The sequence below is a fragment of the Phasianus colchicus genome, chromosome 3, assembly GCF_987193195.1.
Source record: "Phasianus colchicus chromosome 3, bPhaCol1.hap1.1, whole genome shotgun sequence".
Taxonomy (NCBI): Eukaryota; Metazoa; Chordata; class Aves; order Galliformes; family Phasianidae; genus Phasianus; species Phasianus colchicus.
In genome coordinates this window covers 59,787,203-59,799,544 of record NC_143438.1, presented here as the reverse complement: position 1 = coordinate 59,799,544, position 12,342 = coordinate 59,787,203, and the positions used below count along the sequence as shown (strand labels likewise).

At 37.0% G+C, this 12,342-nt stretch overlaps 1 protein-coding gene across 3 annotated transcripts in view; it reads right to left on the bottom strand.

Moving 5' to 3' along the window:
- Positions 1–4,896: 4,896 nt before the first annotated feature.
- Positions 4,897–12,342, bottom strand: part of NKAIN3 (sodium/potassium transporting ATPase interacting 3) — a 339,390-nt gene continuing 331,944 nt past the window's right edge. For 2 of the 3 annotated variants that reach the window (XM_090138341.1, XM_090138343.1), the window contains 2 exons: positions 8,667–8,750; positions 4,897–5,928 (listed from right to left, as the gene is read on the bottom strand). In XM_090138341.1, the coding sequence (XP_089994467.1) occupies positions 5,915–5,928; positions 8,667–8,750 (98 nt within the window). In that variant the 3' untranslated portion in view covers positions 4,897–5,914. The remainder of the gene's footprint in view (positions 5,929–8,666; positions 8,751–12,342) is intronic. The other variant, XM_090138342.1, reaches the window with a different exon arrangement.

Genomic DNA, 12,342 nt, shown 5'->3' with positions numbered 1-12,342 from the left:
GACTATCACCAGTGTCTGCTGCTGGTTTTGAAAGGCAATAGACTGCGCCATAGCAGCTATGCCACAATGTTACCATGTATGAGGCTGTGTAGCATGGCTGATGAGCAGTCACTCATGGAGAGACAGGAATAAATCCTGATGCTTAATTTGTTTAAAATCAAAGAAAAACATTTGAATTATGACTTGCATGAAAGAAATTGAAATTATGGCAAGAAACCATCATTCATCAGCTATTACCTATCAACCTGGGAAAAAAAAAAAAATACTTCTTATACATAGATGCTGAAAACAAGCAGTACAAGCTAGATTTCTGTCCTTAGCTGCTAAGCAAGTATTTAGAGACCTGGAAAGCCTTATGACCCATTACAGTGAAGCAGAAGGCTACTGGTACACAAAGGTGATCAGGGATGCTCTGGCATACTGCAAGCAGATCACCAGAATATAATACAAGCACAATTCTAAGGGGCAAATCCTGCAGCAGTGAACGTGATAGGAAATAGCAAAGATCTGAATCTCTTGATTGTACACAAAATCTGTGACCTTCTTTTGGTGTAAATTAACTAACCTTTCAGGCTTATCCCCAGTTATGCTTTAGAGATAGTTGGCTTCCTGAATAGAGAGGACAAAGAGCACTCCTTCACAGCTGTACGGATGAGGGCATCCTCCACCCCATGTAGTGGTACCCCATTATTTCTCAAACAGTACCTCAGGATACAGTGCTGCCACTCTGATGTAAAAAACAGTTTTGGCCAGAAATGACATGGCATCATCACCATTTCAGGCACTAAAGAACCAGATTCTAACAAGACGTTTAGCACAGTGGGTAAGAGCTGAATTTATTTGAGAAAAAAACCCACTACAAACCAAAACAAAAAAAACAGCTTGCAGATGTGGAAGTTTTGGATGGAAGGAACATTTTACCAATTTGAAAAGAAACCTCTTCAGTGTACAAAAGAGCTCCTAAGTTGTAATTTGTTATAATTAAACTAGATGAGACTGATTCTACAAGGAGGCAGGCCAATTAGTTTGGGATGTCAATTTTTGTTTGCCGCTGTCAAAGGCTGTTAAAGGAACTTGATAGATTGCTGGGCTGGCTTTTTTAAAATCAGATAATCCCTACACGAAAGGCAGGCTGACAGCTGGGTACACAGAGCAGTTGCCAGTATGAAAAAGGACACACCAGCCATGTGGGGCATGGAGGTGATGGAAGTTTTGCTATACTTGAGTTGACAACTGGATGGAGAGAGGAAACCGAAGACTCATACACAGGCAGCTGCAAAGAACAAAGAAAGCTTGCAGTAAAAGCTGTTTAAAAGAAAAAGATGCCCCTAATAGCTTTGGGAAAATCTGCCATTCTTGGGGAAGGACTTTTGTGTGGCCCATATGCAGGGTTTTAGTAATGAAAAGTTATTTTTGTGACATGCTAACAAAGTCCCATACCTCTAGGTTCAAACTCTTTTAACAATATATAGTAAATACCATCTTCTTAATAAAATTTGTTCACTACTGAAGGAAAGCAGATGTTAAATAAAACCAGGTAAAATTCCTGTGATTTTAACTGATACAGCTCTACTGGAAATCATCTATAGTAGTTAATATCATATTTTATCACTAAAGGACCCTTTATCAAATATAGGCAATAAACTATTGTATTTTAGAGAGCAACTTAAGATCACAATTGATCTTCAAAAGATGTAATAAATTCAGGTTTTTTTTTTAGTAAAAAATCTCTATGGATAGGAAAAAGCTGTGGACAACAGCCCAACCATGTTGCCTCCTGCAACACCAGCAATTTTAATATATCATCACTCTATCATATAATCACAGAATGACTTGTGTTGGAGGGGATATAAAAAATCAACCAGTTTCATCTCCCTGCAATGGTCAAGGTTGACAGACACTGGGTCAGACTGCCCAGGGTCCATCCAACCCGACCTTGAGCACCTTAGGGGATGGGGCATCCACAATCACTCTGGGCAACCTCCTTCAGAACTTTACCTTCCTCCAAATAAAGAATTTCAGCCTAACTTCTACATTAATTTTCCCCTCTTTTAGATTAAAGCCCCTTGTCCTATCACTATCACGTCATGTAAAAAGTCAGTCTCCCTCCTGTTTATAAGCTCTTTTCACATAATGGAAGGCCACAATGAGGTCTCCCTGCAATCTTCTCTTCTCCAAGCTGAAAAAGCCCAGCTCCCTCTGCCTTTCTTCAAAGTGCTCCAGCCCTCTGATAATCTTTGTGGCCCTCCTCTGGACCCACTCCAACAGCTCTGTATATTTATGGTGTTGCAGCAGTCCCAGGCCTGGACACAGTACTCCCGATGGGGCATCACAAGGGCAGAGTTGAGGGGATCAATCACATACCTCACCTTTCTGGCCATCCAGATGCAGCCTAGGATATAGTTGGCTTCTTCTTCTTGGCTTATCAGTCACAAAAAAATCTGCTCATAATTATTTCTTCATACATTTCCCGTTCTCAGGTGCTAAAAACATCAGCTGCTTTTTTAAAAGTCTGTTGGTACCTGGCTCAATCCTTACTGAATATGTAGCACCATCTTTTTGCAGTCATGTGTCCAGTTTCGTTATCAGAAAAAGTACCATTGCAAATCTAATTATCTGTAAACTTGAATTAGCCAGAGACTTGCAGGAGGGAAAAAGATCTAAAAGGCTGAAGGACAAATCTTCCAGCTGTTATAAACTGCTATAGTATGGTACACAAATTCCACCAAGGGACTGCTTATACCAACTGATGATCTGCTCCAAAATTTTAGGAGCTAACTCTTTTTTTGCAGTAAAAATGCAGCCATTTCCTGAATTGCAAATTGCAGTTAAATTTAGCAAAACTATCCAAGCTTATTTAGAAAGTCAGCACATATTTCTTACGTTGCTGGTTGATCTGGGAGTCACCTATCACCTTATCGAAAGCATACGTATTAGAAAAGCATTATTTCTCAAGACTTCCAAACATTAGCTAGTATGTATATTGCATTGGATGACACAGCAATTAACACTCAAATCCATTTATTATTCTCAAGATTTTTTTTCCCAGCACTTACAGATTTCTAGGTACTATTTTTTGTGTGTCTCAATTTAGAAAGAAAGACAGTTTTCCTCGGCATTGCAGTGTCCATTTTTGCTTGTTCTAATGAAGACAAATTCCACTCAATTAGGGTTGTTCTGTTCGTTAAGTGAGACAGATGGGAAACTTGCTGTACTGGTAAGGGTTCCAAGATTTTAAGCTTACTTGTAATATGCTAGTTAGTGTTCTCCAGCTAAAAAGTGATCAATATATCAGATAGAAGAGTAGTCAGGTTCTGTCTTTGCAGAATTTTTGTGATGTGCCCATGGTTCTTCATCAATAAGCTGAAAATCTGAAGGTTCAATAGAAAAGCAAGAAAGAGGTATATCCAGACAAATTTGTAAAACATGATCCAGCAGATATGTCTGTCTTGGTAGAAAATTAAATAGATGCTTCCAAAGCCCTGCCAGAATAGGGTGCATTCTGCTCTGAAGGAGAATGTGTGCAAATGATGAGGATGTAGTGCTCCTTCCCTTTTCTCCTCTCTGGTCCTCATAGATTCAGTTGGAAGCCTCTTATCTACCAACCCATAACAATTAATGCCATTAAGTTAATGCTAAAATGCAGAGCCCATATGTGAACTGCATTGATCATTGGAATCAGTACTAGATGCCCACACTGTGAACTCTCTGAAATGGAAAAAGGTGAAACAAGGCAGCTCCTGAAAGCTATTTGGCTCTGAACAGTGCTCAGATTTGCCAGTCTCCTAAATTCTCAAGCCATCTCAAACTCAGAAGGCTGCAGGCACTGACTGAATAGACATTGTCATTGTTCAAGGTATTGTACAAATAAATGAAATAATCTAAGCAAAAGTAAAATTTTACACAAGTAGATAAAAATGTTTTTTGCCTTATTAGAATATGGCAACTACAAAGAAATTCACATTGTATCTTCTTCTTCATGAAGCCTCTAAACTGATAGTATTTATATTAGCTTTGTGACAAATACTTATTTTTTCACATAGATGAAGTCTTCAAGATAGGACAAACCTGGAAATTTGCAATAGTCTAGAAAATATGAGAAAATAGCATATGAGAAACATTCAAATACATGATCATAGACGGCATTATTTTCATGTACAGCATTCCTGGTTTTGGCACAGTCTGACCTTACACAAAAACACTTACTGTTTGAGGTATATTGAGCCCTAAGAATACTAAGAAAGAGTCCTATTCAGTTGTTTCTGTTGATTTTGTCTTAACACTTCATACTGGAAGGGAAGGTTAATCCACGTTCAGTTGATGTTTTCTCCAAAGATGGTGAGGCCATCTAACTAACTGGAAAACAGGTGGATGAACCACAGAAGCCTTTCTACCTAAAAATGATAGACTGTATTAATAGTCTCATTAGGTTCGTATCACTAATTATTAAACTCCAATAGACTATCTAAGGGAAAGAATCAAAGCAAGTCTTCATCTGTTTCACATCTGCTCAGACTGGAAAAGGTATGTTAGACAAGCTTCAAGCGAAGACTGCAAAATGAGAATCTGAAAGCTGTTGGAACACAATTTACTAGCTGAAGACTATTAGAGAAATTTATGAAGGAACTTAGTGGACCTTAGTTCAGCTTCCAGTGGAGAGATAGAGACACGCATATCAGAAAGAATGCTTTTCATGACAATCAAAGAAAACACAAAATGAGAAACCACAAAAAGGGAAATGGCCCCCAAGCCCTGATGAAATTTATACTGATGCTCAGGCACATTATGTGGAGAGATATAACTCTGGTGTATAAAACTGTGCACAATATTTTTAACAATAATCAAGAAGAAAGAAACACAGAGTTCTGATAAAAAGATTGCCAGCTTCCCAAAGAAAGTAGCTTTTGTGTATCACTTTATGCTAGTGGTGACAGAATAGAAAACAAAATACGACAGTTACATACATGTTCTTTGTCTAGAAGTATTTACAAATAACTTTACAAATTTTTGTACACATATTCAGATTTGCTTGTTTACTTTTAAATAAGGAACAAAATTTTTTCCCAGAGGCTTCTAAGGCTGAAGGTGGTGCCTTATACTGTACATTCATGCTTGGCTTCTTCCTGGGAGAAGGGAGGAAAAGAGTTTAAAAGTGTGCAAATCACAGACACCTAAAGAACCCTGGAATTAAGGGTTTCTATGACTGACATCCACAGATTGTATGGTCATTCTATTTCTCTTTGAATCAGAGACAGCTATTGTTGATGGGCTCAGAGTAAGAGATTAGAGAAGGAGAAGGAGCCATATATGAATTGCAATAATTAGATGAGTACGTTTGTACTGGAACATCTGGTCAAGCAGAGTCATAGATCTATTCCTACTGCATACTGCAGTTCAAAAAAAAAAAAACAAAAAACCAAAAAACAAAAAAAAACCAAGCAATGAATACTGTGAATTTCAAAATACAGCACTGAAATGAGCTCCTCTGCACCATTAGGATTTAACTCCCGCTGTATTTTTTGGAGTCCAAATCACTGACACGATTTTTACCAGGCACAGTATGATTCTATCAGTTAAAAAATACTGACTTCCTTGAGAAAGATGCATCCTTCTCATAGTTTTCACAGGTTTTGTTTTCATGCCTTAACATTAAATGTTGTAAAAATATTAAAATTAAAAAAGAAAAAATTTACAATTTACAAGTGTCCATATAAGTAAATCATTCAAAAATTCAAGATCATCTACAAGGATCTACCAAATAACAACGCTGATAATGACACTGAGCCTGTGGGAAGAGCAATCCACACGCTGTGAGAAACGGACGATGCGTTTCTTCCAGAACAATGAGTCACAAGGTTGGTCTTTTCTTCTAACATCTGTTTCTTCAGCTACAACAGCAGAAGTCTTGAGTTCATTATTTAGTTCGACCTAAAAAAACAGAACATATGAATTATTTACAAATGAAAATCCGTTCTATGTCTCTTCTAATTTTTTAGATGTAAATTCACAACAGCTGACAGGTTAGTAACTAATGAAACAAAAAGTCCAGTCGCTAGCTTCCTCAGCTGTACGACTCACATATAAGGTCAAGAATGAGTAGCTGGATACAAAGTGGTAGCTTTGCATTATGCATACCAGAAGAGCGAAAAACGTGGGGAACAATATTGCTGCTGATGAAAAATGCTGGAAGTGCACATAATGATAGACTCTTTTCTGTATAATATATTTTAGAAGCGTAACACATGTGCTCACTAGGTTATAGGTTTTCATCTGATGACAAGCATACTTTTGAGCTGGACTCACACATTCATGTGTCTGCTGAATCTATGTATTCTCACATCTGCCTGTAAGCCATGTTCACTTGTGCAAGCTTGGAAATTCTGTGATGGCCTTGGTGGACTTACTTTCAAAAGAAGATATGAACTGGGCAGGACACAGAACCAACAGAGTGGTAACTCTTCAACTGACAGTTTTTCAGACACTTTGTGAATCTCACAAGCTAGCAACAGTTCTGGTAATGCAATCTCTCCTTTGGAATTAGTTACTCAGTGTATGTCCAGACAGGGTTGCCTACAACTAGAACAGCACTAGATCAGACCTACTCACTCTACCAGAAATGATGCTCATGCAAAGTATAACTTTGGAAACTCACTAATAATGATTAAAAAAAAAGAAGAAAAAAAAAGTGAAAGCCAAAATGCAACACTTTTAACTTCTTCAAAACATTATGGTAATAATGAAGAAACTCAAATGAAATTAAAATGCAATGTTCTATTTTTTTTTTTTTTTCTTGTTCACATGCTTCTTTATTTTCCACCTAGCAGTACATAGAAAAAACTTTAATTAGTATCAAGCGACCTTGATGTTGACATTGTATTTGAAGCAAACAAAACTGAAGACACAACAATCTTCTTCACAGCCGATGTGTCATGTGTCTCAAAAAGAACACAACAATTTTTCCCACTCCCTTTGTTGTCCCTTCTGCCTTCCACACATTTTAATTGAAACTGCATGGTTCAGGGAAAAGATTCTGCTTCTGTTTGTCCCATATGTGGGAAATGGGAAGATGCTATTTATTTTCCAATATTGCAGGCTCATCAACATCTCCTAGATCCTTTGAGCTATTTAACCTAAATCTGCTATCATATTCTGTGACTTCTGTACAAAAACTAACAGCTTTTGAAGAAATGTGTACATAAATCTTTCCTCAAAATATTTTTTATCTCCATTAATTACAGTAATTTTGCTCACATACTGTTTTATATCTAACCTCACATCAGCTTTAAAATTAAAGAGACTAAAATTTTTGATGAAGAGGTGTAAATACTGTATCATCTGTGGCTTTCTTCTTCATAGATAACAATTACTCTTTTCAGCCTCAAACGTCTTCTTAAGAATGGTCAAAACTTCTTTTTGTTGTCACTTTTCCCAAAGAAAATGCATTAAAATCAGCATCAAATGAAATATGTAAATGCAGATTCCAACATAGTCATATACTTAATGCCACATCAAACAGCTTGTTATTTTATTTTGTCTTAATGTCTTAATGTGATATTTCTTACTGTTGTAACATGCACTGTTACACTGAGATAAGGCTTTTCTCATTTTGGGGCATTCATAATCCTACAATATTCATCCACTCGATTTTATGAAATTTTGTCCATGTTTATTCCTATAAACTGAAAGCTACAGCATGAGTAAAGTGTATTTTAAAAGCATGCAAATATTAGTAAAGTCTCGAGCAGAGTTCAAGAGGCCACTCAAAACACTTTGTTAGAAATTGGCCTCTTTAGATTGACTCCCAGTACATGCACATATGCATACACTGGGAAAAACCTTCAGTCTCTTTCTAATTATCTTGATTGGAAAACAAAATACCAATAATCATTTGGTATTACGTTTAAGAAGCTTGAAAGGACCAAAGGTAAATGGAAAGATAGAAGTCATCAATGTAACTACTTATTTACATTAAAGAATTTCCAAATGAATATCTTCTATTTTAACAATAATACAATGCAGTATCATCTACTTGAGGCAATCAGATCTTCTCCCAAATACTGATAACACCTCTCTGTCCTTTAAATTACTCCAACTAAAATGCAAATAAGTGTATCCAAAATTATCATCAGATAACAAAAAGTATTTTGTAGGACATGCCTATGAAAACTGTGATTGCCATGGTGGGAGCAAATAACTGACAAGAAAGAGATAATGAAGTATTTCACTGTGAAACTATAGATTTTAAGCTCACGTAGTTTTTCTGCAAACATTTTTCTTTCAGTTGCAGGCCAAATGTAAAAGCTTCTGTTTTTCCATAAGTGGGTTAATCTCATTAAGATTTATGAAACATCAGCCATAAATCAGCTCTCCTCTTGATAAAAAGTCAGCAGGGAAGCAATGCCATCCTTCACTGTGAGCCTCTTCTTGTGTTAAGCCAAGGCACAACACGGCAGACATTGTGCTCTCTCTTAATCCTCACCTTAGTGGATATGTCATCAGTGACATAGTGACCTCACTAGCATGTTTTATGTGGATTAATTTTTGATTAAGTTCTAATTGAAGTATAATTAAATTATTAGTAACCTCATGCCAAAATTACGTCAGGAGAAGGTTAGCTTTCAGTCCAGTTAGAAGGATTAATGTGGTCCACAGGACCAGAACCTTACCTACAGGCTTTACAGGCTTTAACTCAACATGTTCCTGGGGGGGCTGTCGGTAGGAGTATGTGTCAAGTCCGCCTATAAAATCAACTGAAAACACAACAGTGCCAGAAATGAACAAATGGAAATGAAAATACGTCAACTGAAAGATAAGTATGGAAAAATTATTTAAAAAAAAATAATAAAAGTAAGTGCGTGCACAGGTTTATGTTTTATGCATTCTTCTTCTACCAGAAGTAGACAAAAAATACTTGGCTTCCAGAAGGCTCTGTGCTCTGTTGTCTTTGAGATCCACATAGCACAGTGCCTGACCAGACAAGGAAACATCTGGCTGACCAGACACGCATGCTCCTGTCAGCATGCATGCTAATTCACAGCTCTGCTGCAGGGTAATGTAGCTTCTTAGTTTTAGGGCAATCTCAGCATATATTTCATAATTCTGATTCTACTTCCTTTGAACTTCTTCTCAACTTTTACAAACCAAAGGACAAGCAGGAATGTAAGGCAACAATAAAAACCAGTTGAGAATAAGCAGGTGGCAGCTGGATGTGGAAAAGCAGCAGTATCTTCTCTGGATGAATGTCAGGGGCAGGGAGTCTTTTTGGAATCCTCCCAATTTATCTCAAGATTTCTGTTAGAAATAATGTGAAGATGTCTGCTCTTCAGAAGTTTTTAGCTCCTTTTATGGTCATAATGATTTTAAAATAATGACATTTTAGTCTAAGTCTTGTATCTTGCTATTTTTGTTAAGATTTCCGACAGCTTCCAGAAGTCACACTTTCAAGCTACCCCAGAAATCTAAAATCAAGTTCAGGGAGAAGACCATTTTTATTGATTTAGAATGGCTTCTTAAAGAAACAATGTAGGCAAATTCACAGCACATTAGGATTCTTTGGTCACATGGAAGGCAACTGCCTTTACTTATGTATATACAGGCACATATATAAAAGTCCTACATAACTCCTTATTGTGCTAATCACTGTATGAGCACCTCATTAGTAGCCTCTTCTCGAGAACTATATGTATAAGGTAAACAAAAAAAAAGAAAACTCATCCAGAGAGGACAGAGAAACGAGGTTTAGAGACAGAAGGACCCTCTAAAATCTGCGAAAATGCTCCTGTTGATTTTAATCTCCTCTCCTCTTGAGTCTAGGAGAGGAAAAGCTTAGCTGAAAACTTAACTTAATGCACTTCAGTCATGCTGCATCAACTTGGCTGCAAGACTATTTTCTTAAAACTGCCTGAGCAGGATATAATGCTGAGCAGCCAGCTCAGTTGGGTGTCAGCTCAGGCCAGGGTCAGCCTAGCTGAGTGGCAGCCCTAGCCTCTCTGCATCCCCCCCTTCAACTGCATTTCTTACTTGTTGCAACCCTCCTTCAGAATGACATAACAAAATAAAACACCAAACATCAAAAAAGACTTAAGCACTAATGGGACCAAGAGCTATGTTTGCAGATATATTCTTGTAAAAGCTGATTTAGGAAATATCTATGTGTAAAATACAAGCCAAATCTAAGTCTTCATTTTTTGGAAAAAATCATGCCCCCAGAATAACACAATCTGTTTTTTTTTTTTTTTTTTTTTTTCTGTGTGTGTGTTTGATTTTTTTTTTTTTTAAATATTCTTTAGTTTTCCCAGCTCTCTACTGATTATGATTATTTTTTTTTTTCTAAGCAAGTGATAGAAGGAGTTGGCAAGTATGTTTTTGAAATAATTCAGCACTTCAGAATCATGCATCACTCCTCTCAGCAATCACCAGAACACTCCACAACTGTAAGTGTGGAGAGAATTTAAAGCAACCAGTTATTCTACCAACAGATCTTCTGGAGAAATAAATGAAGTCAGAATGTATTTATGATTGGAAACATAGATGTGTCGTTGACAAAGAAAACATTTAATAGCACCATCAAAAAAGTTTTGAGATAAGATGTTCAAATCTGCTTAGTTGAGACTTTCTCTTTTGCAATCCAAGAGCTGAAGTTTGACTTGAAATTCATGTGAAGATAATTCTCAAGGCAAGAGCTGCTCTATCACACAAGAGAACGGAATGTGACGTTTTCCATTATGCACTCTATTTTATGGCTGATAGCTCTTTAATATGAAGATTCATCACCAGTTATTTGAATTGTATGCTACTTTTCATTTTAAGGATTCAGACAGATTTTACCAGATATTTTCAGCATTTATGTCTAGCTGACTCTTAGAACTAAGGCCACAAAAGAACATTAAATAAAACTTCACGTTGACTGAATTTTTAGGATGTATACATCTCCCTGTTTAATCGGACAAAAGTCAGCAGAAATGTTTGCATATGTTTCCCAAGGGGAAAACACTGCTTTAAGGATGATATTGAATAATTGATTTTGTTCTTTTCTGACTACTGGATTATGGATAATACCTGCTGTATAGTCATAGGATTACAACAATTAACTTCAGAAAGCTGCCTGGAAGTAAGTTCAATAAAAAAACATCTTTTTTTTTTTTTTCTTTTTTTTTTTCCATAGAGTTCTATAATTCTATGCCTTTATTTATTTATTTATTAAAAGACCAACATGTTATCAGCGGGGATATTCAATCACTAAGCATGGAACACCCATAGAGTCCAGTCATTAACTACAGTCATGCAGAGAGAAACTTAAAATCCTGAGGGGAGGATTTTTTAGCACCCCACAGATAATAGCAGGTTACAGAAGAAACCCGTTATTTTATCAGCAGCTGGCTGCATAACATGATCTGTATTTACAGAGAATTTTTCTCTCCTTGCATCACCTCAGTTTTGCAGTTGTGTTGGATGCTTCATGGCCAGTATGAAACGTTTTTTCAGAGTTCACTACCTGCTGGGCTTGGAAGTGCAAATCTGTGCTGGTTGCCCACTGCAAGTAGTCCATTAAAATGGTGTTCATTCACTCGTGGGCCATATCAGAGGAGCAGTTGTCATAATCTGCCTGAGTGAGAAAAGTGCAACACACTGCTAGCCGAAGAAGGTGTATCCACTGTCATCAATAACTTTGATATTCTGTTGTAGACAGATGACATTTAGGAATGCCTTACTACTATTAATGCAATGCATTCACCCATATGCCAGTTGAAATTTCCTTTCTTTTTGAAGGTAACGGAGAAGAATCAGAGATCTGAAAAATTCCTTTCTCCCACCCCAACCTCTCTTTTGGAATTCAGCTTCTCTGACAATATTCCTCAGACCTTCTTGCAGACCCTGTGCAAACAGCTGCCAGAGCTGTTACATTCTAAGTGTGTCTGGGGGAAGTGCAGAGTCTGAGTAGTGCATGATATAGTACAATGCCTAACAAATTCCACAGTCACTTGTCCTAGAACAGCTTAGGTCCTCTTGATTTTTGCCTCTCCTTTCTATAAATGAGGGTAAGCCTTCAAAATGATGGCTAGTATTGATGGCACCTCCAGCTATCCCCTGTCCAGGACAGGGGAAGGCTAGAAGCTGCTTGCATGGATCTTTTAATGTACAGAAGATTATCTTAATAATCAATGGTCTCCAAATACTATTTTGCACTGCGTTTTTTCCACGGTGCTAAGACTTTTTGAATGGCATATATAATAATGTCATTCAGGAAATTAACAGAAGAATCAGTTAGTTAAAGTATGTGATGGATAGTAAAACAAGGAGCCAAATTCAACAAGAAAGAGGAAGCAAAAATGGGGAACTGTC